This window comes from Erpetoichthys calabaricus, chromosome 7 (assembly GCF_900747795.2).
Source record: "Erpetoichthys calabaricus chromosome 7, fErpCal1.3, whole genome shotgun sequence".
NCBI classification, from domain to species: Eukaryota; Metazoa; Chordata; class Cladistia; order Polypteriformes; family Polypteridae; genus Erpetoichthys; species Erpetoichthys calabaricus.
The window spans coordinates 175,078,921-175,106,008 of NC_041400.2; the positions used below are offsets into that span (position 1 = coordinate 175,078,921).

Here is a 27,088-nt window from a genome sequence, read left to right on the forward strand (position 1 = left end):
AAACGCTGGTTGGTTTATTGTACCAAAATAATATTATGTTAAATTTATAAAAAAAAAAAGCAGGACAGCAGCACCTCAGCTACTGTCCTGCTAAAAACTGGGACTTTTGAAATGTGGCCTTCCTTATCTGTCCACCCTCCAAACCTCTGCAGGCTCCAGCATCGATCTGAGGATGACAGAAACTGGAGGCATCAGAGCACCTCAGCAAATTCTGCTCCTTATTTGAGGGGTCTCCAGGCAGGACCTGACTGTGAATTTCTGGGCTAAAAGATTATTTATTACAACCTAAGTATTAAAAATTCTTTTTTGAACTGTGAATGATTTGTGGTGCTTTGGATGTGCTTATTTTGTCTCTAATGTGCTTTTGAGGTGGCCCTGTAAGAAGAACATTTTCTTCATAGTGCATGGAGCTAATGCTGAACACAGAAACAATTTTCCAGGATCCTAATCATCACTAAGTCAACCTAAAATTTACAGTTTCAATGTTTTCAAATATTACAAGATTAAATACAGTGGTGTGAAAAACTATTTGCCCCCTTCCTGATTTCTTATTCTTTTGCATGTTTGTCACACAAAATGTTTCTGATCATCAAACACATTTAACCATTAGTCAAATATAACACAAGTAAACACAAAATGCAGTTTGTAAGTGGTGGTTTTTATTATTTAGGGAGAAAAAAAAATCCAAACCTACATGGCCCTGTGTGAAAAAGTAATTGCCCCCTGAACCTAATAACTGGTTGGGCCACCCTTAGCAGCAATAACTGCAATCAAGTGTTTGCGATAACTTGCAATGAGTCTTTTACAGCGCTCTGGAGGAATTTTGGCCCACTCATCTTTGCAAAATTGTTGTAATTCAGCTTTATTTGAGGGTTTTCTAGCATGAACCGCCTTTTTAAGGTCATGCCATAGCATCTCAATTGGATTCAGGTCAGGACTTTGACTAGGCCACTCCAAAGTCTTCATTTTGTTTTTCTTCAGCCATTCAGAGGTGGATTTGCTGGTGTGTTTTGGGTCATTGTCCTGTTGCAGCACCCAAGATCGCTTCAGCTTGAGTTGACGAACAGAAGGCCGGACATTCTCCTTCAGGATTTTTTGGTAGACAGTAGAATTCATGGTTCCATCTATCACAGCAAGCCTTCCAGGTCCTGAAGCAGCAAAACAACCCCAGACCATCACACTACCACCACCATATTTTACTGTTGGTATGATGTTCTTTTTCTGAAATGCTGTGTTCCTTCTACGCCAGATGTAACGGGACATTTGCCTTCCAAAAAGTTCAACTTTTGACTCATCAGTCCACAAGGTATTTTCCCAAAAGTCTTGGCAATCATTGAGATGTTTTTTAGCAAAATTGAGACGAGCCCTAATGTTCTTTTTGCTTAACAGTGGTTTGCGTCTTGGACATCTGCCATGCAGGCCGTTTTTGCCCAGTCTCTTTCTTATGGTGGAGTCGTGAACACTGACCTTAATTGAGGCAAGTGAGGCCTGCAGTTCTTTAGATGTTGTCCTGGGGTCTTTTGTGACCTCTCGGATGAGTCGTCTCTGCGCTCTTGGGGTAATTTTGGTCGGCCGGCCACTCCTGGGAAGGTTCACCACTGTTCCATGTTTTTGCCATTTGTGGATAATGGCTCTCACTGTGGTTCGCTGGAGTCCCAAAGCTTTAGAAATGGCTTTATAACCTTTACCAGACTGATAGATCTCAATTACTTCTGTTCTCATTTGTTCCTGAATTTCTTTGGATCTTGGCATGATGTCTAGCTTTTGAGGTGCTCTTGGTCTACTTCTCTGTGTCAGGCAGCTCCTATTTAAGTGATTTCTTGATTGAAACAGGTGTGGCAGTAATCAGGCCTGGGGGTGGCTACGGAAATTGAACTCAGGTGTGATACACCACAGTTAGGTTATTTTTTAACAAGGGGCAATTACTTTTTCACACAGGGCCATGTAGGTTTGGATTTTTTTTCTCCCTAAATAATAAAAACCATCATTTAAAAACTGCATTTTGTGTTTACTTGTGTTATATTTGACTAATGGTTAAATGTGTTTGATGATCAGAAACATTTTGTGTGACAAACATGCAAAAGAATAAGAAATCAGGAAGGGGGCAAATAGTTTTTCACACCACTGTATGACTCTCGAAATCACAGCCTCATTATAGACAAAACAGATAAATGACTTAAGCAGATGAGCTATAGAAGATATTTTGTAGCCTACATATCATTGTTCCTTGTAGGAAGGGTGCCATTTCTCCACAATAATAGGCAAAATGTAAAACAATGTCACAGTATGATACATTTAGTAGAAAAAACATACATTTGAATGATGGCTCAGTTATTAGCATGTCTGCCTCAAAGTACCAAGGGCCTGGGCTTTCTTTGTGGACGGGCACTAACATATTCTCTACATTCCCACCAGACTTTTCTTGGACATGTACAAAGACATGTACAGCAGATTAAGATCACCTAAGACTCTACCTTAACTCTGTATGAGATATTGTGCCCTGTAATGGACCAGCACCAAGTCCACAGGTGGCTTCTATCCTATACACTGGGTCCCTATCATTCTCTATCACCTACAAAATGACAATTTATTTATGCCGTAGCTTATAAAGTTTTATAAAAATGAAGTATAGGAGGTTATGTTGAACCGCACTTTGTCTCATCCCTCACCTAGGACCAGTTTGTGGAGCTAGACCAGGTGGAGTGCCCTCTCAGGGTTGGGAGCGAGATCCTGCCTCAAGTGGAGGAGTTCAAGTATCTCGGGGTCTTGTTCACGAGTGAGGGAAGAATGGAGCGTGAGATCGACAGGCGGATCAGTGCGGCATCTGCAGTGATGCGGGCTCTGCATCGGTCTGTCGTGGTGAAAAGGGAGCTGAGCCGTAAGGCAAAGCTCTCAATTTACCAGTCGATCTATGTTCCTACCCTCACCTATGGTCATGAGCTATGGGTAGTGACCGAAAGAACGAGATTGCAAATACAAGCGGCTGAAATGAGTTTCCTCCGCAGGGTATCTGGGCTCTCCCTTAAAGATAGGGTGAGAAGCTCAGTCATCCGGGAGGGGCTCAGAGTAGAGCCGCTGCTCCTCCGCATCAAGAGGAGTCAGATGAGGTGGCTCGGGCATCTGATCAGGATGCCTCCTGGACGCCTCCCTGGTGAGGTGTTCCGGGCACGTCCAACTGGGAGGAGGCCCCGGGGAAGACCCAGGACACGCTGGAGGGGCTATGTCTCCCGGCTGGCCTGGGAACGCCTCGGGATTCTCCCGGAAGAGCTAGAAGAAGTGGCCAGGGAGAGGAAAGTCTGGGCATCTCTGCTCAAGCTGCTGCCCCCGCGACCCGACTTCGGATAAGCGGAAGAGGATGGATGGATGGATGGATGAAAAATGAAGCAATACAAAAAAGGTACCTACCGTAGATTTAGAAAGGATTCAGTCCCCTTCACTTTCTGCACACTTTATTGTATTGTAGATTTAATTTTAAACAGACACATTTGACATTTTTGTCCATCAATCTACATTCAATCACCCATCTATCCATCCATCCATTATCCAATGATGACAAAATGAAACATGTTTTCAGAAAGTTTTATACATTTGTTAAAAATGAAAAACTGAAATCTCATTCACTTAAGTGCAGTATTCTGACCCTCTGTTGTGGTACTGTAAATTGTAGTCAAGTGCACCCTGTTTGCTTTTTATTATTCATGAGATGTTTCTAGAATTTGATTGAAGGCCGCCTGTGACAAATTGAATTAATCGGACATCATTCAGAAAGGCACACACCTGTGTATATAAGGTCCTACAATTCACATTGCATGTAAAGACTAAAACCAAACCATGAAGTCCAAGGAACTCTCAGAGGATCTCCACAGTCAAACTGTGGTGAGTCATAGATAAGGGAAAAGGAATAAAAGTATTTTAAAAGCTTTGAGTATTCCCAGGAGCACAATGGCCTCAATATTTGTGAAATGGAAGAAGTTTGGAACCACCAGGCTCTTCTTAGAGTTGGTTATCTGTCCAAACTAAGTAACTGGTGTGTGGAATAAGGTGCTATATCAGTGCCGATCCGACACAGACTGACGCTGGAGGCACGTGAAAATTAAACAAAAATTAATTTTCTTCAGCCGTGGGGCACGTTTTCCTGTGTCCCACAGGCCCTACACAGTCCCCAAAACACACACAAAGAAAAACACCAAAATACACTCTTTTTCCTTCACTCCTCCCAGGCAGCTTTGTCCTCCTCCTCTCAACTCTGGCACCTAGAGTAGTGGCTGCTGGCTCCTCTTATAGCCCACCCGGAAGTGCTCCAGGTGATGATTGACCTAATTCAGGGGTGCACTTCCGGGTGTGGCTGCATCACAGCCCACGAAGGCTCAGGGAGCCGAGCAGCTCTGGTGTTCCATGATTGTGGCCCCAGTGCAATCCAGGGGGGCTGCCACCAACCGTTCCGGGGGACGTAGTGTGCAGCCCATGGCTGTTCCCCCGGATTCAGTGCCAAAGGGGCATCCCGCTACCACACTGGGTAAAAAGGGCCTTGGCCAGGAATGTGACCAAGAACCCAATGGTCAGCCTAACTGGGCTTCAGAAGTCCTCTTCTGAAATGGGAGAACCTGCTGGAAAGGCAACCATCTTAGCAGCACTTCATCAATCAGACATTTATGGCAGAGCTCCAGAGAAGAGTTGAATAGGTTGATTCCAGGACTGCAGGAGATGAGTTATGAGGAAAGATTAAAAGAGCTGAGCCTTTTCTGTTTAAGCAAAGGGAGACTGAGGGGCAACATGATTGAAGTGTTTAAAGTTATGAAGGGAATTAGTTCCGTGGATTGAGACTGCAACTTGAGAATGAGTTGAGCAAGAACATGGGAACACAGCTAGAAACTTGTCAATAGTAAATTTCACACAAACACTAAAAAATGTTTCTTCACAGAGAAAACTATACAGAAATGAAATAAATTGCCAAGTAGTGTGGCAGACAGTAAGACTTTAGGGACCTTCAATGCTGACTTGACACATTTTTTTCAAGAATTAAGTGGATAGGACTGGCGAGCTTTGTTGGGCTCAATGACCTGTTATCACCCAGATTGTTCTAATGTTCAAGTTGCTGACTCCCACGTTGAATTTGTTAAATGGCAATTAAAGGACAATTAGAACATAAGGAAAAAGATTCTCTGGGCTGGTGAAACAAAAATTGAACTCTTTGGGCAGAACTCCATGCATTACAGTATGTCTAGCAAAGACCAGACACTGTTCCTCATCTGCCTCATGCCATTTCTACAATGAAGCATGGTGTTGGCAGTATTGTGCTATGGGGCGGCTTCTCACCGGTAGGGACAGTAAGACATATCAGAATTGAGAGAAGGATGAATGCAATATCAAATATAGAGCCCTTGACGAAAACCTGCTCCTGAGTGCACACAACCTTAGACTGGGGCGATAGTTCACCTTTCAACATGACAATGACCTGAAGCAGACAGCCAGGACAAAGCTAGACTGGCTTCAGGACAAATCTCTGACTGTTCTTGAGTGACACCACCACAGCTCCTCATTAAATTCCATAGAACATCTGTGGAGAGACCCGAAGATGTCAGTTTACAGACATTTCCCATTCAATCTAATGCAGCTTGAGAGGATCTGCTAGGAAGAATGGGAGTAACTGTCCAAATCTAGGTTTTGAAAACCTTATAGAGACTTACCTAAGGGTTGGCGCCCTGCCCGGGATTGGTTCCCTGCCTTGCGCCCTGTGTTGGCTGGGATTGGCTCCAGCAGACCCCCATGACCCTGTGTTCGGATTCAGCGGGTTGGAAAATGGATGGATGGATGGACTTACCTAAGAAGACTCAAAACTGTAATTGCTGCCAATGGTTTTTCTACAAAGTACTGAATTAAGAGTCTGAATTTTTATGTAAACAGATTTCAATTTTTGATTTTTAATAAACTTTGCAAACCTTACTGAAAACATGTTTTCACTTTGTCATTTTGGGTTATTAAATGTTGATAGGCAAAAATGGCAAGTTTATTCATTTAAAATTAAATCTACGACACAAAATATTGTGCAGAATGGGAAGGAGTCTGAATATTTTCTGAATCCACTGTATATAAAATATGAACAGACATGCTTACCTTTAAGTTTTGTGCAACATCAGGATTGCCTGCCTTTTCTATCATTCTAAAAATGGTTTCAAGGTAACCCAGGCCCTGAAGCAGGGGAACATTGTGAGTTTCAAAACGAAGGTACAGGAGCAGGTCTAGTGCTCGGTCTAATGAGAGTTTTCCAGCACTGAAAGCAGAGAAATGCATAAAGAAACAATAATCTGTATTGCACAACATGGTAGGCACATTGTATTACTTTGTTTGACAGTTCCTATTTCATAATAATACAAGTCACTGTAAGGCACAGTTTCCTCATAATCCTAAACTGGACAGAAAAGTTAGACAGTGTACAGTAGGTATATAAACAAAACTGCTATTGTTTGTGGAAATCTAATGATGGACATTTGAGATTTGAACAACTTTTGTTTGGTTCTTATTATTGTAGTCTGTCTCTCATCCACAACAAGGATGTTCAGAACCGAAGGAAGGATGAATAAGGTCATGACTGAAGTGGCGGCGCACCTTTCGGAGAGAAAGGCACCAGGCCTGAAAAGGACTTCTTGGGAGGAGGGATGGACATTCCGACCAGGAATTGGAATTGCCCCAGGCAATTGGAAAGGTGTTCTAACCAGATATGTTTCGAGGATCTTCCCCGGCCAGAATAGAAGAAGAGGACAGGATAGTGAGTAGCCCAGGCCCTGATGCAACAAAGCAGCACCAAACCATTACATTTCTACCAGCATACCAAACAGTTGGTATAAGGTTCTTCTGGCCAAATACTGTCTTTGCTTGTCATCAAACATGTCTTCTGCTAGTGTGGATAAATAACTCTGTCTTTGTCTTGTCTGTCAAGGGCACAATGTTCCAGAAGTCCCGGTCTTTTCCTAGGTGTTCATTGGTAAACTTTAGTTTTGCCCTAATGTTCTTTCTGGACAGCAAAATTTTCCTTCTAACACACCTCCCATGTAAATCTAATGTGTGCAGCCCCTTTCTAATGGTAGACTCATGCACTTTGACATCAACAGTGGCAGGAGCAACCTGTAGGTCTTGAAATTCCTGGGCTCTTAGAGACTATTTTCGGCATTGTGAGTTCTGCTCTTGAACTTGCTGGTGGTGGCCTGGGCTAGATAAGTCATCAGTTGAAATCTTTTGCATCTGCAGATGATCTCCCAGACACTAAAATAGTTGAATCCAATTGTTTGAAGATCTATTAAAATCCATTTCCAGACTCAAAGGCCTCTGTAATCTTCTTCCTACAGGCATCTATAATCTTCTTTCAGAAGGCCTCAGAGAGCTCTTTCCATCTAGGCATGGTAATAACACACACTTCAACAACTAACAGCAAACCAAGCTAAACATCTAAGGATTAAATAAGACAAGTTCCTTCAAGGTGGTGTTCTAACTATTTGCCCCTGATCTGCTGCACCTGATTCTAATTTTAGGTATTTGAGGTAGTGATAAATGAAGGGGTAACCTTACTTTCCAATTGTAGAATTTATATTTACAGTATGTTTATTTAAATTATACAATGGACTACAAAATGTAAATGAGAACTGATGTTTGTTACATTACATCCCCTTTATCAATAGATACTGTTTAAATGAAGATCAAATTGTGATGTCCACTTATGTTAAAAACAGCATTTCATGGAGTGTACTTACTTTTTCACATGAGGTAAAACCAACCTAAAGCAATTTGATGGTGTAGAAGACCAGAGTCTATCCATGGAACACCGGATACAAAGTAGGGAAAACTATAGACAAGGTGCCAGTTTATCAACACACCAAATCTGGGGCTAATTTAGAGTAACTAGTTATACTAAGCAGTACATCGTTGTGTATGTGCGAGGAAAACTTAGGCATCTTGTGGGAAATGTCAGGCAGACATGTTGCGAACACGCAAGCCTCCTGCAGCCAAATATTGTGCATGAGATCTAAATCCAGGATGCTGGATCCATGAGGCTGCACCAGTGCTTCATTATACTTATCATTCTTGTTTAAGTTGGATCCATAAGGTTGCAGCACTTCTCACTATACCACCCTGCCCGCTGTGTCACTTTGTTCTGTTTATATTATATGCAAATAAAAAGTGAAGAGGAGAGAACAAACATCACAATCAAGCAGAAAGTTATAATTTTCCAAGCTTTAAAATTAGAGTGTTTTTATAAAACACGGAATTTGATGTCCCCTTACCTGACCAGTTGAAAAGCATTATGAATGAGGTGGGTTCTGTCCTTATGACTCAGCAAAGTGTGGTTCTCCTTCAGTAATTTAATAATTTTGTCCCATCCATCTCCCTCATAATGGACAATATAATATCCATTCATATCTGTATTAAACTTAATCCAGCTGACATTTCCCCTTAGATCAATAACTCCTATGGCAGAAAAACAAAACAGTAAAGCACAAAATTACTGTCTGCTGAGCTGTAGCACATCACATTCCCAAATCATGGTTTGACCCTAAGACTTTGTATCTTCTACTCATCCCCACAGAGAGTGAAAATGAGTGACAAATCTACTTGGTAGAAAATATTATTAGATTTGAGGCCTCTTCTTTCATTCTGCAAGATTCATTAATTGAGTCCTTGTAAAAGATTCACACTGAGTCTTGTTAACCTTAGGACTATTTTTCTGTGATTGCTTTGTTTCATTATATTTTTCTGTGAAAAAAAAAACTTTTTTTGCAATAATATCATCTTCTTGGCATACATCTGGATTCAGGAAAGGTCAGAGAATGCCTTAACTTAAACAGACTGTAGCTTGCCAGGGAGAGAAACAACTGATGCAGTCTTTGCATTGAGGCAACTCACAGAAAAGGATTGAGAAAAACAGACAGGTCTGCATGTGGTGTTTATTGATTTGGAGAAGGCTTATGATAGAGTGTAACATCAAGAGGTCTGGAGGTGCATGAGAGATAAAGGAGTACCGGGGTAGTACAGCATGTTAAAATTGCCCACAATATGTATCAGCAGTGAGGGCTCAGGTTAAAAGCAGTTAGAGTAGGTCTGCACCAGGGACCTTCTTTAAGTCTTACCTCTTTGATCTAGTTCTGGATATGTTGAGTCATGGGATAAAAGACCAATCCCTATGGTGCATGCTTTTTGCAGATGATAGCGTGTTGTATAGCACCAGAAAAATGGAAATGGAGAGCAAGCTGGGAGAATTGAGAATGGCTTTGGAAGACAGAGGATTAAAGATAAATAGGAAGAAGACAGAATACACAACACTTAATGATGATCAGGATTCATAAATTAACCTGAAGGGCGAGCTATTTAAAAGAGTGAGTATATTTATATGCAATATCTAGCGTCAGTGGTAGCTCGACATGGAAAATTAGATGCAGAGATAATCCATAGAGTGCAATGTGGATGAAACAATTGGAAGAAGGTATCAGCAGTTTTGTTAGGTTAGGTTAGGTTAGGTTTCTTTATTTAGTCATGTTTACACAAGAAAACATGAAATTTGCCTTCTCAGTTGCATCTAATAACAGGTAACAGACACAGACAGAATGAAATAAAACAGACAAATAGAAATAAGAAAGGCTAAGGTAAGGCATATTTACACCAAAAAAAAAAAAGGTTACAGGATATATATCAAAATCTTAAACATTATCTCTGATATTTCTTATTGAAAAGTCGTATGGCACTATGAAGAAAGGAGTTTCTGGAGCAATTTGTGTGGGTTTTCAAAGCAACTATCCTTCCTGATTTACTGAAGTTTAGTCCTACATGTAATGGATGTCTGTCATCAGTTGAGATGATTTCCAGTTTCTTTAGCATTGCCCTCTGACACACACTAGTCAAATCATCTACATCAGCCCCAATAACTTTAGCTGATTGTGTGATCGATGAAATAAGGTGCAGGTTAAAGGTAAGGTTTTTAAGACAGTGGTAAACACCAGAAATGAGACATGGAGTGCAGGAGAAGAAGTTAGATGTGGCAGAAATGAAAATGTTGAGATGGATGTGTGGAGTTACAATAAAAGGACAGAATAAGAAACAAGACAATCAGGGGTACAACAAAAGTGGGAGAGATATCTAAGAAAGTACAGGAAAGTAGATTTAAGTAGTATGGACATGTGACGTGCAGAGACAAGAAATATGTGGGCAAAAGAGTGATGGGAATGGAAGTAGAGGGGAAGAGAAAGCGAGGGAAGCCAAAGCGGAGGTGGATGGATTAAAAGAAAGATCAGAAGTAAAAGTGCTTAACTGGCGAGGAGGTGCCAGACCAAGATGTATGAAGAAGGATCATGCATATTAACCCCACATAGAAGAGAGAAAAGAAAAAGAAGAAGAATATCCATTTTTAAAAATTGGATTACGTATCGTTAATAATGTACAAATGGACACATGTTTAACATAAAAATTCTGTAATAATACCTGATTTTGTTTCAAGCAAATGTCTTTGAATGTTTCTTGAGTTGCTTGTAATATATGTAAGAGGTATATGCCAGAGGTACCTAGAAAAAAAAACAAGCATTCGTTATATTGTTGAAAACAGCTGAGAAGTGTTAATGAAATTAATTTATAGTGTCATTGAAAAAAATATTGGTTATATTGTGAAAAGAGTTGAGAAATGTATTGATAAATTGATACATTATAGTGTATTTTTTGTAAATTTGTGTATCTAGTGTAAGTATTAAAATATATTTCACTTTTTAAGAAGTAGTCAAAGGAGTAGTATTATGAGTAGTAGTATTAGTAGTAGTATTGGTATTAGTAGTATTTGTATTAGTTATTAGGAGCTAATGTAAAAACTGCAGTTGTTTTAAATGCTTGGACCAAAGCTGTGTTTTGAGTATCTACAAATTTTTTACTATAACTTTGTCCAAGGCTGGATTAAGACCCCCACATATTATTTCCCACTTGTTGTTTCTGTGCTAGACTCGATCGCCCCTTAGTCATGTCAGTACCTGGATACTCGGTCATTTCATCAAGCTTGGGAGGGGTCATTAAAACTGCACTCCACTCATGAATATTGATGATTTACCTTATGAGTGGCAAAGCACATAGAAATATATTCATGGTTTTTTACAGCATAATGTTATTTTCAATAATTACATTGACCAGGTTGTCCCTTGATCATTTTGACACATGGATACAACTTCATTTCAGATGTTTAGTCCTTTTGGTAAAAATGCGACATGCCGTCATGCGCACCCATAATGCCCTTGATGGTGGATCTGCCTCTGAATTCATCTGAAATAATTTAGTCTCTTACTCATGTATGGGAAATATAAGATCTACACTCTGCATAAGCAAGTTAGAAATATTCATTTCTTCACCAGTTTTCTAATTTGCTTATGCAGATCAGGGTTTCAGGCACCCATACCTGCAGCAAGGTGGGAAGCAACCCTGACTAGTCCATTGAAGGGCCCACTCAACGCTCACTCTTACTATGTAGAGCTTCCAGTTAGTAACACAAGACAGGAAAACTGGAGTGACTGAGGGAAACCTCATGTAGTATGGGCAAAATTAACAAAGGAAGCATCTGGATCCAAACCCAGGACCCTGGAGCTATGAAGTGGCAGTGGTGAACACCGTGCCTTCCTATATGTACCTTATTGTCCTGTACGAATAATATTTAGCAGGTTAAGTGTCCCTTTCACAGTCGGAAGGATGAATTAAAGGTAGGGGCTGATGTAGCATTTTACTGTGCCATACCTTAGCCACTAAGTTACATTCCTGCTCATTTCGTCCTCTTAACTTTAGCATCAGAGTTTATATTTCTATAGAAATCTCACGTTTGTATTTTGGAATTTGTTTTGCAAAAAAACATATTTTCCTACTGAAAAAGGAGATTTAATTTCAATTTATGTTTAGTAAACAAATAAAATGCTACAAACAAAAGAAACATAATGATGGTCTGTGAGATGGGACTCAAACTTGATGTCACACATGTTAACTGACCTCTTAATTCTATTGTTTTGAATTGACACAATTATATGCTTACATATAATGTATTGTCCTCAATATAAAGATGACGACAATACATGAGATACAGTATGTTTTTTATTAATCAGCAGACATAGCCTTTGTGTCAGTATCTATTGGCATCCACGAAGTGTTATCAGGCCCTTATTAAACAGGAGTGGATAGGAATAGAGAACCCATAGTGTAATTAATACATGCAGAGTATTCTAAGATATTTAAGGGCATGAGTAAGTCAAATCTGTGTTCTTATCCTGAGAAGAAATAATATTCATGTGAATATTGGTTAATATATGAACATAAAAAATGAAAATTCTATCTTAAGTAACAAAATGTCATGACATCCTTATGGAAGACAGGCCAATTTTATACAAGTGAACCAATCATAAAAGTTATTTTCACAAGTCTATGGTTAGCTCAAATGTTTTCACAATCAGAAGGTCAGAACTAAAAGAATGCATAAAAGTGATTATTCACATGCTGTGAAATTCCTCAGCTTAAGTACTTGACCTTAAGGGTTGTCTCCAGTAGTAAGTTTGTGTGACCAATCAGAATGATTGTCCATTGAAATCAAGATATCATTGGCTTAGTATTTCCGAATGAGAAGGGTTGAAAACGCAACCAGAACAGAAATCCAAAAACAAGCACAGGTTGATAATTTGAGTCAGGTTTCCAAATAACTTAAAACAAGAATTATAGCTGTGAGTGATTATTTTGGGAAACGTAAATTCTTAATAAAAACCATTTAATTCTTTTAGTGTGTGTGTGAGGGAGAATGAGAGAGACAGAGTGAGAGTGAGAGAGCATTTCCTTTTATTTCTATGTCAAGTTCAGATAACAGCACCTCACACTTACAAAACGTGGCATCTGACACCTCACCAATGCCACATGCACAGCGGCAGTATAAAGCAGTGGGAATGCTTCCTTAGAAATGAATGCCGCTGATGATGTCATCAAAGACAGGATGAAAAAATATAAGGAATAAATAAAAAATAAATTTAAATGAAGAACACCATAAACACTGTAAAATAACAGATTTTCTGTGCTTGTGCAAAAAGAGAGTGTTTGTAGTCTACTGAGATGAATGCTCTTTTCCTAAGGTGGCTTGTTTGTATTAATGTTTTAATTAATGTGAAAGTCCATTAAATTCCTGGAATAGTTAAACTGTGAATTTCTGAAGATTAGTGTGTGTAAACAATTCAAATCACTACTAGATATCAGCATGAAAACATTTGAATAGCTCCATCATGATGATGTAAAAAAAAAAGACCAGACTGATTGGATACATGTCATAAGGGTATTCATGTATATTCTTAAGAGTTCTGGTACCCGTGTCTCCTTCTAGAACCCAAAGACAAGTTAATGAGGTCAATTTGTGAGTTGTCGGCCATATGCCTTGTGATGTGCTGGCCTCCATCCCATGAATGGTTTGTCCATTAATGGATTCTGCTGGGGTAGACTCAAAAATCAGCATATTTAGAAAATGAGTAAATGAATTTGATATTTGACACAATTCCTTTACCATATTTAAATGTAAATGTGGATCACGGCTTCAACTGGACCTAAATTGCCCATCTTTGACCTGTGATATGTATGATCAAAATAATGGTTCACTTATACATACCCTTCCTGAAGAGATGGCCACACTGGATCAGTAGGGAAAATTCCTCTCAGGAATCTCTCCTGTCTGATCCTGACAATATTATCTTGTTGATCAACAATGACCAAAGGAATTCCCTTCTGCAAGGTCCAAGTATTCATCATTGTTTTTAGATCTAGATGTTCACCACCATATTTATACTAGAGAAAGCAACAAACAACATTACAAAACAGCTTATTCAACTTTTATGATTATTAATTATATATTTATATTACTTTAAAGAACTTTAGTATTCTTATTCCTTTTTACTGCTTCATACTGTACCTGTGTTACCACATACTGTAAAGGTGTTGTAAGAAATAATGTTTGGACATTAAAAGTCATACTTGATCTCATTTAGTCAATAAGCAGTTCAGTGTGACACTTAAGTGACTAATTCTCCATATTGGATGATAAGTACTATACAAGATCATTGTCATAAAATTAACAGTAGTACTGTTTTTATTAAACTTCCAACAGTTGTCAAACTATAAATGATATGAACTGGCATTTTCTTTAATGTTTTTGTTGCATTTTGTGATCCTTAGTCCATGTGTCTATGTGTCTATCTGGATTTTGTTTCTCCCCAAAATAATTCATATTTGTATTTTTTTTGGAACCTTCCTAAATAAATTAGAATTTTTTTATCATTATTACATGGCACCATTTTGTTCTGTTATGGACACAGTCATTTTTTGTGTTTTAGCGATGCAGTTTCCTTGGCAATGGCTCTCAGAAAGCACTGCAGGGCATGCAGTGTGTGACCTCACCACAGAGCCCATATAAAGGTTGAAGCACCCATCTATTAAACATCTGAGATAGTACAAACAAAGTGTGAGTTAGCAATTCTTTATGATTACTTTTCTTTTTGGTCTACGAATATTTTATTCTGTTTTTTTACTTTGATTCTTGGTTTGTGATCTAGACGAAAAGTAGTATTGATTCTATTGAAGTCCTGATTTTCTGACAACATTCATCTCCTGGTCCTCTCTCATAAAATATTTTCTGTCTCCCTGGGAGAACAGAGTAATATGCTGTGGGGTGTGAAAACAAGGCATTGATAAGTTTGCAACAACATTAGCTATGAAACTAGGAATATCTCTCAAATGGAAGTATGGGGCAGACAAGTTGACGTAGTAGCAATATAAACATGGCAGTCCTACTAGAAACATGCACCAAAGAAGTGCAGAGTTCTGTCTTTTTGATCAATGAAGTGGTAAAATGTATCAAAATTTATCTGTGAATGACCGTTCAATATAGTGATGCGTGTCTGTCACTCCAGCAAGTGTATAACTGGAGTAGTAAGTTCCAAAATGTCATGAGTTTTGTGACAGACTCAGTGAGCCACACTGAGTACTGACACTAGAGTCGATTGCAGAATTTGAATGCATTGTGATGGAAAATTATTGAATACAGTAATCCCTCCTCCATCGCGGGGGTTGCGTTCCAGAGCCACCCGCGAAATAAGAAAATCCGCGAAGTAGAAACCATATGTTTATATGGTTATTTTTATATTGTCATGCTTGGGTCACAGATTTGCGCAGAAACACAGGAGGTTGTAGAGAGACAGGAACGTTATTCAAACACTGCAACCAAACGTTTGTCTCTTTTTCAAAAGTTTAAACTGTGCTCCATGACAAGACAGAGATGACAGTTCAGTCTCACAATTAAAAGAATGCAAACATATCTTCCTCTTCAACGGAGTGCGCGTCAGAGAGAGAAAAACAAACAAATCAATAGGGATGTTTGGATTTTAAGTATGCGAAGCACCGCCGGTACAAACCTGTTGAAGGCGGCAGCTCACACCCCCTCTGTCAGGAGCAGGGAGAGAGAGAGAGAGACAGAGAAAAACAAAGTCAAAAATCAATACGTGCCCTTTGAGCTTTTAAGTATGCGAAGCACCGTGCTTCAGGATCAGCTGCACACAGAAGGTAGCAACGTGAAGATAATCTTTCAGCATTTTTAGACGAGCGTCCCTATCGTCTAGGTGTACGAACAGCCCCCCTGCTCACACCCCCCTACGTCAGCGTAAGAGAGAGAGAGAGAGAAAGTAAGTTGGGTAGCTTCTCAGCCATCTGCCAATAGCGTCCCTTGTATGAAATCAACTGGGCAAACCAACTGAGGAAGCATGTACCAGAAATTAAAAGACCCATTGTCCTCAGAAATCCGCGAACCAGCAAAAAATCCACGATATATATTTAAATATGCTTACATATAAAATCCGCGATAGAGTGAAGCCGCGAAAGGCGAAGCGTGATATATCGAGGGATCACTGTAATGGCAAATGAAACAGAGATAGACAGGCTCTAAGACTGGATCAGGTGCCAGGATAGATCTGATTGACTGGTACTTGTGTGAGTTGTTTTATGCGAATTGTGCTACATTTGTATGTATGTGTGTATTTATTTATCCTTGATTGTGACTGAAAACTCTGTTCTAGCATTTATCATGCCAGCAGTACTCTAAAGTATTGTTTCTTATTCTATTGGTCGTGATTGTTGGCAGCAAATTTCCTCAGATATGAGTGTAGGTGGCCCCAACCTGGCTCTAGACTGTGTCTTGAAGACACTAAGAAAGGCAAAATAGGGTCACAATGAAAAAGTTTAAGAACCACTGCTTTAAACCAAGACAGAAAAAATGTAATTTTTCACCTGTTAAACAGGTTTCACATTAGGACAGCAGTCTAGTCTTATTATGTGAGCAATACTATAAATATAAATTTAATTTATAAGGTATTATTATTCAGGCAGCACGCTGGCGCAGTGGTAGCACTGCTGCCTTGCGGTAAGGAGACCCGGTTTCGCTTCCCAGGTCCTCCCTGCGTGGAGTTTGCATGTTTTCCCCGTGTCTGCATGGGTTTCCTCTGGGTGCTCTGGTTTTCTCCCACAGTCCAAAGACATGTAGGTTAGGTGGATTGGCAATCCTAAATTGGCCCTAGTGTGTGTGTGTGTGTGTGTGTGTGTGTGTCCGGCAGTGGGTTGACACCCTGCCCGGGATTGGTTCCTACCTTGTGCCCTGTGTTGGCTGGGATTGGCTCCAGCAGACCCCCATGACCCTGTGTTTGGATTCAGCGGGTTGGAAAATGGATGGATGAATGGTATTATTATTCTTAAGTGACTGTTGTCATTCAAACACTTAAGTATTCCCCAACCTCTAATATCCACTCTATGTACTCTAACCCAGACTTCAAGACTTACCCAAGATGCAGCATCCAAATATAGGCTACTTTCCAATGTATTTCGATTCTCTTTGCAGCATAAATACCTTCTGGTTCCATTTTAGGTTTCTTTCCAATATCAGGAATTAAGTAATTTTTTATCATTTTTAAATTATTTTTACAGTTTTGACGAATTATGTTGATGATGAGCCCACCAGTGCCATTTTGTCTATCTGTTCTGCTGTGTATTGTTGGCATGACATAACAGTGGTCATCTTCAAAAAACCAGAATCCATATTCTTCTCTGTCAGCAGTTCTCTTAAAAGAAAAACTCATCGACACAAGAAGGCTATCTTGTTGAGCAGTTTTACTTGTCTGGAGGTTTTCTTTTGCTTTTTGATCTGTTGCCTTTTTAATAATTTATGATGTCTTGGCCTATCTCCAGTTTTAAATAACCATTTTGATAACTACAACATGCTACTGTTTACACAAGCACAACTTCCACACTTACATTCAAACGGATCATCTCTTAAATTTTTACGTACTCTGTTTTTGAATGCTTGATTGCTGCTGTAGCAGAATTCTCCTGAGGTGAAATCTTCATCACTGCAGGTCTGCAAAAAAAATTCCATACTGAATTTAGAGAACCCATCTGTTTCATTCAACTGTGTTTTATTGTTTGTATGTTCAGTATTTACAGTCATATGAAAAAAGTAAGTACATCCCATGGAATGAAATGTTTTTTAATTTTTAACATATGTGGTCATATCAAAGTTTGATACTCATTTAAACTGTATCTTTAAATAAAGGTGATGTAATTCAAAAAAATAAATGAAAATTTGACTTTGCAATAATTTATCCAGTGAAAAATTAACATATATTTCACTTCCATATGTAAAAAAGTAATTCACCCCTTGGCTCCAAAGCTGGTATTGACCCTTCAAGTCAGAATTTCCTAATGGTCTCTGACACGGATTGAGAGAAATAGTCATGACTTTATATGATTTTTTGCAACGTTAGGTCCACTTCCAGTATTGCTAGGGGTGTGGCCTCTGATGATGGGACCCATGCATAATCGACACAACAGGATACAAGAGTGACCTGCGGATACCAAATCTCTGAAATATTCAATGTTTATCTTTGTACTCTTTTCTCGTGTGCACTTTTGGGTAGGACAATCTTGGACCATGATTATTATCCCTTGTATTGGACTTTGGTTTCATTTCACTTTATATTTTCTTTTGTTTTGGTTTTTATGTGCATCTCCTGGTTTTTGTTCAAATGTTTATTTGCCAGTTCACTGACAGAACAGGAAGTTCTTCCAACTCCTCCATGCAGAATTCTTTCAGCAGTGCAAAGTTTGAGGGGTGTCGTTTGTTCACAGTCCTATTCAGATCACCCTTATAACATCTCGATGGGTTTCAAATCCAGGCTTTGACATGGCTGTTCCAGAACCCTCCATTTCTTTCTTTTCAGCCATTTATTGGGGATTTACTGGTTTGCTTCAGGTCATATTCATGTTGCATGGTCCTCTTTCAGTTGCGCTTCAAACTACTGACAGATAGTCTCACATTGTATTCAAGCACCCTAAGGTAAAATAAGGACTTCATGGTGCATTCTGTGATGGTGAACTGCCCTGGCCATGATGCAGCAAACAGCCCCAATCCAAAACATTATCATCACCATACTTTACCACTGCTATCAGGTTCTTCTGGTCAGATGCTGCCTTTGTTTTTTCACCAAACAAGTCTTCTTGTACTGTGGCCAAATAACTCTATCTTTGCCTTGTCTATTCAGAGTACATTGTTCCAAAGTCCTGTTCTTTGTGTAGGTGTTCATGGGCAAAGTTTAGTCTTGCCCTGATGTTCTTTATGGACAGCAGAGGTATTCTTCTTGCACATCTTCAATGTACAAATAATTGGTGTAGCCTGTATCTAATGTTAGACTAATGCACTATAACTTCAACAGTGGCAAGAGCTACTTGGACATCATGTGATAAAATTCTGGGGTCCTTAGAGACTTCTTTCAGCATCTTGAGTTCCACTCTCAGGCTGAAATTTCTGGGACAGCCTAGCCTTGACAAGTTGACAGTTGTTTGAAATCTTCAGCACTTCAGCAGCAGATGATCTTCCAGACAGTGGAGTGGCTAACTTCTAATTGTTTGGAGATCTTTTTATTTCCCTTCTCAGACTCCTAGGTATCTATAAACTTTTTTCTGAAGGTCTCAGGGAGCATTTTCGATCTCGGGATGGTGTTAACACACACTTCAACAACAAAGAGCAAACAAAACTAAATGTCTGAAGTTTAAATGAAACAGATTTAGACAAGATCCTCTATAATGATTTTCTAATCTGACCTGGCCACCATGGTTCAAATTTTAGGGGTGTAGTTATTTTTTCCACTGATGAGATTTACATTTATGTTAATTTAAATTAAACAATGGATTTACAAAATGTAAATGTGGCATGATGTCTGTTATATCACCTTTCATCCATCCATAGTTATTGTTTAAATGAAGATGAGATCTCGATATGTCAACATATGTTAAAAAGGCAAAAACATTTAATGTGGTGCACTTACTTTTTTACATTCATATGTGTTAGTAAAATTACTAACTTATTATCCATCCACCCATCTAACTGCTAATGAGTCACAAGTCCCCCAACATTAATATATATTGTCACTCACGTGCGAATGGGAGACAGTTTATGGGCTCAAATAATGGTAACTACTTGCCAGACCAGGGGTTGCCACTGTACTTTAACTCTCTCTCCTCTTTTCTCCACTGAACAACTGAAGAATCACCACAATAATAACCACTTCTGGCTTAAGATGTCACTTCTGGTTCCAACCCTCCAAGTCCCACCTCCAGATGATGTCACTTCTGGTTCCCAGAATGCCACCTGCTTAATACATCACTTCCTGCTACTTCATAATATAAATGTCTGCCATTCTTACTTTGATCAGTTCTGTTTTGGACTGAAGTCTATAAAAACCAAGCTATAATTTTTTCGACAAACCTTCACTAAATGGGGACGGTCCCCAAAACTTTGACTTTGTTTTGTGTCTTTTGTTACAATATTCTAGCAGTGTAAAAATACTTTTCAAGTTACATTTGTGTCATTTCAACAGTCACTTGATAACAACAGATTCATTTTTTTATATTAGAAGTTGGAATAAAATTCTCTAAAAGCATCAAGACTAAATGGTCCAATATATTAAATAAGAAAATTACGTTAGCCATGCTGTTCCAGAGGTCTTCATTTTTAGCATTTCTGTAGCTGTATTTCCGAAGGTAGCGGACAATCCCGCTCTGAAAGACGTCCTTGGACAAATAGCTCCTTAGCATGTGAAGGATGCATGCCCCCTGTTTTTTTGATCAAAGTAGAAAGCTTATTGGTTTTAGTATCTCTTAAAATAAAAATAGACATTTACATGTTAAACAGAATGCATCAGTTAACAAGTATTGCATGTAACACTTTTCATTAGACCAGTACCATACAACTTAAACAGTTTTATATAATATGTGTGCAGATATCTGAACTAACTTGCTTTGGCAGATCACATTCCCTTTATCTTACATACTGCTTAAAGGAGAATTAAAGAATTTGGTTGTATATATTTTCTTAGAAGTTGAAAGGTTTGACCACCTACCAAGGGGTTGACACTAGTGTAGCACAGGACAGGCATGGGCTAATATAGAGAAAAGACAAATCCACAAGAGCAGTGGGAATGCAAATCAATGACAGTGTGAAAAAAGGATACCACCAGTGAGCATAGATTTAGTGAGTATGGATTTCCCCAGCAAATGCCAGAGATTCTTATGAAGAAAGAACAAATGGACAAGAGGTCAGAAAACTGGTTGGAGACAGTACATGACCTTATAATGGGGTCATATGGAACCATGCCAACGTTGTAAAGATAAAGTCAGGAGGCAGAAGGCTGGGAAAAAAACTCCAGTCCACTTGGTGATAGCAAGCAGTCACCAACTGGTAGAAGTGTGACTGTGTTGCATTGTAACGGGAGGCAACTTGCTTGGGAAAACTGACTATCAGGATCTGTATCATTTTACACTATTATGTTTTCTATTATATAGTTGAACTGCAAGATGATATAATAGTGGCAGGCACAAGGTGAAATGATGAGAAAATGAGGTGGAAATCAGGAAGTCAAAGACAGTGAATCAGAAACGTAAAGACCATGTTACATTACACAACTTTTTCACCGATTTTCGGTCACAGACTTAATTTACGTAAGGTTAGTTGCAGGCAGTTTAGGTGTGCTTCTATGACTGCTAGTCACATAGTGTGACATACACAGTTGTCAGGCATTAACATGTGTTTGTGTTTTTTTGTTACTTTTATTGGTTTTGAATAATTATATTTCATATTTTTATGTATTTTCGGTGGTGTTTGTAAATATATACTGCTCATTTCAATGTCCTGATATTCCTTGTGCTTTGTGGGTGCCACCCTGCCATCACAAGTCCTGAGCTCTCCCTCTGACTACTAAACCAGAGGAGAAAAGTCACTGGAATAAGAGAACAGTGCAAAGAGTTTGTGAGCATTGCTATTTTTCTTGAATTTTCTGGTTTTCTGGATTTATTTTGCTTCTGCCCCTGGTTTTCTTTTCTGGATTGGGGATGTGGACTTGGTATCTTGAAAACAGTTTTTATTTGCCTTTTATTAAAGACTGTAGGTCCATATGTTTCACTAGTAATAGATTATAATTTTTTGGGTTTTTAAAACTCACAGACAATGAACATATAACCTTGGGGGTCGTGTGTAAGTCCACCTCATGCCAGACTACTAATTTAGACTAGAGTTGGGAGGAGAGGAGGATCAAAGGCTCACTGGCAGGAGGAAGACAGAGACCATTGTTGCGCAACAGAGGCAGAGATAAAGAAAAGAGAGAAAAATGAAGGGTGAGAAGGAAGTGTTTTGATGGTACTGGCAAGGAGAGTAAATGACTAAGGCACCTCAAATGGTCAAAAGGGGATTAAAAACAGTACCTGTGATGACAGACCCATATAGGTGGCTGAATTTAATTTCTATGTGGTTCTATTAGTATATTTGTTTTATATTTTCTTGAATGCGTTATTCTTAATAATTACTTTGGCTCTCCTGGCATTACTCCACTTGCAGAGAAACACCACAAGGCATACCTTAATGATACATCAAGCTGGTTTTTCATATCAAAATATAACAGCAACATAAGAGTTAATATCAAATTTTAATAGATTTTGGAAAACAAAGGCAAAACCTTTCAAGAAGCATCACACACTGATAGCTAGTAGAGCATACCGTCATTTTACCTTTTCATAAGACACAGTGTCAAACATCTCATTGATCTCTGTGGGACTTTCTGCTGCAGTTGTAATAGGACGTGATGAGTTCATGGAATCCCTACCAATGGCTGCAAAGCAAGTGCCCAACAAATAGTCATCCTGAAAATAAATATTCAGTATCACAATTAAACAACATCATCAGGAAGAAATCTGTTTTCATGTCAGTGGCAGCCTAAGTGAAGCAAGCTCTTCCAGGTAGTGCTGATGTGACAGATGTTACCGAGACAATCCATGATGAAGAGCACAGAGTGCTGGGCTACAGAGTGTTTATAACTGTCGATGTCATGAGCCAGCATGTTTCAAGCAGCTCACTTTCTCTTATGTTATTAGTTCTCTTAAAACATTGGAAGATGCAAGACAGTCAAAGCACGGTATGATAATGGCTGTCACCCAATTTAAGGCAGTATTATAACTCTCTTTCTCTCTCTCTCTCTCTCATTTATGAGACTCCTTTAGTCATCATATAATATACACATGAAGAAACCTTTTACTGCTTTATCATTATACCGGCTTTGTGGCCCAAACTAAAAACAAATTCCCACCATAAATCTCTTTTGTTAGTGTCATAAAGAGCGATAAGACTCATTGATTGTCTCTTATTGATCTGAAGTCTGACACAACAAATTTCCAATCGGTCAGTCTTCACTTATACAACAAATTCTGAACCCTTCACTTTTCCATCCATCCATCCATTTTCCAACCCGCTGAATCCGAGCACAGGGTCACGGAGGTCTGCTGGAGCCAATCCCAGCCAACACAGGGCACAAGGCAGGAACCAATCCTGGGCAGGGTGCCAACCCACCTCAGGACACACACAAACACACCCACACACCAAGTACACACTAGGGCCAATTTAGAATCGCCAATCCACCTAACCTGCATGTCTTTGGACTATGGGAGGAAACCGGAGTGCCCGGAGGAAACCCACGCAGACACGGGGAGAACATGCAAACTCCACGCAGGGAGGACCCGGGAAGCAAACCCAGGTCCCCAGGTCTTCCAACTGCGAGGCAGCAGCGCTACCCGCTGCGCCACTGTGCCGCCACCCTTCACTTTTTGCATACTTTCTTGCGTTGTAGATTTAATTTTAAATGGATGAATTTGCTCATCAAACTACATTCAATGACCCATAATAACAATGCCAAAACATGTTTTCAGAAATGTTTGCAAATTTATTAAAAATCAAAAGCTGAAACCTCTCATTCCTGTTAGTATTCAGACCCTTTTGTGGTCAGACTCTAGATTGTGGTCAGATGCATCCAGTTTGATTTATTTCTCCCTGAAATGTGTATAGAACTTGATTGGAGTCCAAAATTGATTAGAGACCATTTAGAAAGACACACACCTGTGTATATACAGTTAGTTCCCACAATACACACCACATGTCAGGACAAAAACCAAGCCATGAAGTCCAAGGAACTCGCTTTAGATCTTCATGATCAAATTGTAATGAGGCATGGGGATTGATGATGTAGTAAAAGGGGAATAGTGACTGTGCATGTATATTCCCACACAACTGTGTGAGTGTTGAACTAACCAAAGCATGCACTGTATGGTGTAGAAAATTCTTACCGCCTGCAGTTCAGGATATGTGGCTTCAACTGAAACAATTTCCATGTATCTGGCAAATCCTTCGTTCAACCAAATATCATTCCACCACTCCATTGTGACCAGGTTGCCAAACCACTGAAAAAAAGCAAAATGTTTAGCTATTCTATGAAATAAAGTAACAAAAAATGGTTTGTCTAATGATTCCTAAATCCTTTTGGGGGTTAAGGGTTCACTTTGAAAGCCAAGCCACCTGGTGACTGTTTGGCAGTGGAGGCTACTATGGGATAATCATTGCATTTATGTACTTGGAGTCTCAACTAATGAATATTTTGGGTGGCAGGCAAGTGTGCTGAAAATATAACCCTCCATGAAGACTGCCAGGATTGTTTATTTTACCTTCTCCATTATAGTACTTGTTGAAGGCGCATTACTATCTAGAATTCTTACTATCTAGATGGGTATTTTATTAAGCAGATTTGTTGAAGCAAAAGTAAGAAGAAGTTCACCCAGTCCTGCCACTTTAGGTGGGGTTGATGTCAACTGTTGGCCTCTGACCTTTTCGATGATCTAAACAAACAATCAGCATAGCCAATCACAATAAAGCTTTTCTGAAAGCAAACACCATTACAGAGCCATACACACCTAACAGTAAGCAATTAAATAACAGCCAACAGCATGTATTTAACGGAAATTTTAGAAAGCAGAGAAATAGACATTGCTTTCATCAGAACATCAGTCTAAAACTGATATAAAGAAAAAAGGAATATGTAAGAAATATATAAATACTTCTACAGTCGTTGAGCGTTCACCAAAAAATATGTCAGACTACTTTTGGATAGGAAAAAGTCAGACTCTGGATAGATAGATAGATAGATAGATAGATAGATAGATAGATAGATAGATAGATAGATAGATAGATAGATAGATAGATAGATAGATAGATAGATAGATAGATAGATAGAAAAGTTTACAGAAGCACAAGAGAGAGAATATACAGTGTGTGTAAATATATTTTATTTTGTCACACATGTACATCTGGGCACCACCTTCATGACTTTAGTGAGGTAAGCAGTTCCTCTCTAGGACAAGAGGATGAGCTGACACTAATATTATCTTCTTCCTCCTCCACAGCTAATACAAAGTGCCAGAGAAGGACAACTGACCCTGCCCCAAAACCCAGAGCAAACCCTGCCTCTTGCGGTCTCAGTTCTATGAAGCTGGCCAGTTCCCGGATGGTGGGGTCAGATACCAAACTGACATTATTGAAGGGCAGAGTTCCTGAATTGTTACCCGAGAGATAATACCTTAAAATTTCTTTTTTGTTTACGCTATTGGCCTGCTGTCTTTTTTGTTAATATTAACCTTTGACTTCCCATGTTGTCTACATACCCAGCCACCTTTACAATATATACATTATCGCACACACGTGTTTAGGAGGCAACTAAAGGGCTCGAATACATGTAATTCCACGCTGGACCAGGGGGTGGCTAAGTGCACTAATTCTCTCTCTCGATCTCTTGCAGACCAGTCTAGGGAAATCCCGCCCGGCTCTGGGGTAGCCAATGACGTCACTTCTGGTTCCGGTCCTGATGACATCACTTCCTTTACTGGCCTTTAAAACTGCCATCTTGTTAATACTGAGTTAGTTCTGTTTTGGACTGAGTCATGTGAACATGAACTTGATATTGAATAAGTTTTGCAGCCGGGAACAATTATACGGGTCGTTGCGCCAAACCTTCGCAATGTCATATGGTCATTATTGTTACAACATACATAGTAACACATGTGTGCCTTGGGCATAACTTAAAGGCTCTGGTGGTGGTAATTCCTCGCCAGTCCACAAGGTGGCACTGTTTACCAATGCCAGATCATTGACAGCCCTACCACCTCTAACATTACTTCCGGTGTCCGTCCCCCCGGACCCAAATCTCCCTGCCTGGTCTGTACTTAAACGGAAGTGACATCAGATGTGATAGGGCTGTCAATCATTCGGTCTTTAGACGGAGGAAGAATAGAATATATTATGCTGAGACAAAAATATTTCAAGTTTCGTGAGAGAATAAGAATAAACATTTTGTCCGCATTCAAAATCTGGAACTAAGAGTCAGTTTTGTTTAGATGTGCTGTAGATACCACAAGAGTCAATTCCATGTAGTAAATATCAACTTATAGAGCTGCATTCACACTCTCTGAATATGGTACCAGGAAAGTAGTAAATGTTTCTGCACACATTTCATGCAATGATTATAGAGCTAGTCAGGCCTGGGAAAGAAAGCAATGGATGCCATTTTTTTCTTTTTGGTTGTAGTATGTGAATTTCCCCTTGGGATTAATAAAGTATCTATCTATCTATCTATCTATCTATCTATCTATCTATCTATCTATCTATCTATCTATCTATCTATCTATCTATCTATCTATCTATCTATCTATCTATCTATCTATCTATCTATCTATCTATCTATCTATCTATCTATCTATCTATCTATCTATCTATCTAGTTTGCCACAAATAGATAAGCACAAATGATTAGCAAAATGTGAACCAGGCATTGCTTCACTTCCAGTATCTTCAGAACCGTAAATAGGCGTCTTACCTGATGAGCCAGTTCATGACCGATCACCAAGGTGACCCACAGTTTATCCGAGACAGAGGAAGTCTGAGGATCAAAAAGTAGGGAAGTCTCTCGATAAGTGGTTAGGCCCCAGTTTTCCATTGCTCCTAACTGGAAGTCTGGAATGGCAACAAGATCTGAGGGGGAAGAAAAAAAATTTGTAGGTGGATTATAGTGAATTATGAAAGAGTGGAGGGTGCCATGGCGGCAGAGTGATTAGTGCTGATGACTCACAGCTCCAAGGACCTGAGATTGATTCACTCTGTCAGTATACTTTGTGCTTTCTTCATTTTGTTTTTTCTAGCTTTGACCCAAAGACTTCAAATTCAGGTTTATTGACACAATGAACTTCTTACTTGCATGTATACAGTACTGTATATGTAAGACACATTTTTTCTTGTCTTGATTTACCCCTCTGCTTAAAATTACAAATCAAATAATTGAGACATGACAAAAAGGGTACTTGCATACATTTCTGTCACACCACGTATAAATGACAACACTTTTTCTACACAGTCCCCCAATTTCTGGGCACCCAGTGTTGGAGACAGTTGGTATCACAGATGTTTGTGATGACTGAGGTGTGTTTCTTTGCTTCATTAGTGCAGGCATTAGACACCTGGGCTTGCTTCTACCGTTTGGAGTCGTCTGGAGTACTGTGTGCAGTTTTGATCTCCAGGCTACAAAAAAACGACATAGCATCGCTGGAAAAAGACCAGAGAAGAGCAACTAGGCTAATTCCAGGGTTACGGCGGATGGATTATG

The 27,088-nt window shown here is 39.3% G+C and overlaps 1 protein-coding gene across 3 annotated transcripts in view; it reads right to left on the reverse strand.

The window, feature by feature from the left end:
• The window catches only part of LOC114654896 (endoplasmic reticulum aminopeptidase 2-like), a 125,485-nt gene that overhangs the window by 24,664 nt on the left and 73,733 nt on the right, over positions 1–27,088 (reverse strand). For all 3 annotated transcript variants that reach the window (XM_051929505.1, XM_028805740.2, XM_051929504.1), the window contains exons 6-14: positions 26,306–26,460; positions 23,731–23,844; positions 22,126–22,257; positions 20,047–20,178; positions 17,357–17,425; positions 13,640–13,815; positions 10,465–10,544; positions 8,277–8,460; positions 6,115–6,271 (exon numbers count right to left, since the gene is read on the reverse strand). In XM_051929505.1, coding sequence (XP_051785465.1) covers positions 6,115–6,271; positions 8,277–8,460; positions 10,465–10,544; positions 13,640–13,815; positions 17,357–17,425; positions 20,047–20,178; positions 22,126–22,257; positions 23,731–23,844; positions 26,306–26,460 — 1,199 coding nt within the window. The remainder of the gene's footprint in view (positions 1–6,114; positions 6,272–8,276; positions 8,461–10,464; positions 10,545–13,639; positions 13,816–17,356; positions 17,426–20,046; positions 20,179–22,125; positions 22,258–23,730; positions 23,845–26,305; positions 26,461–27,088) is intronic.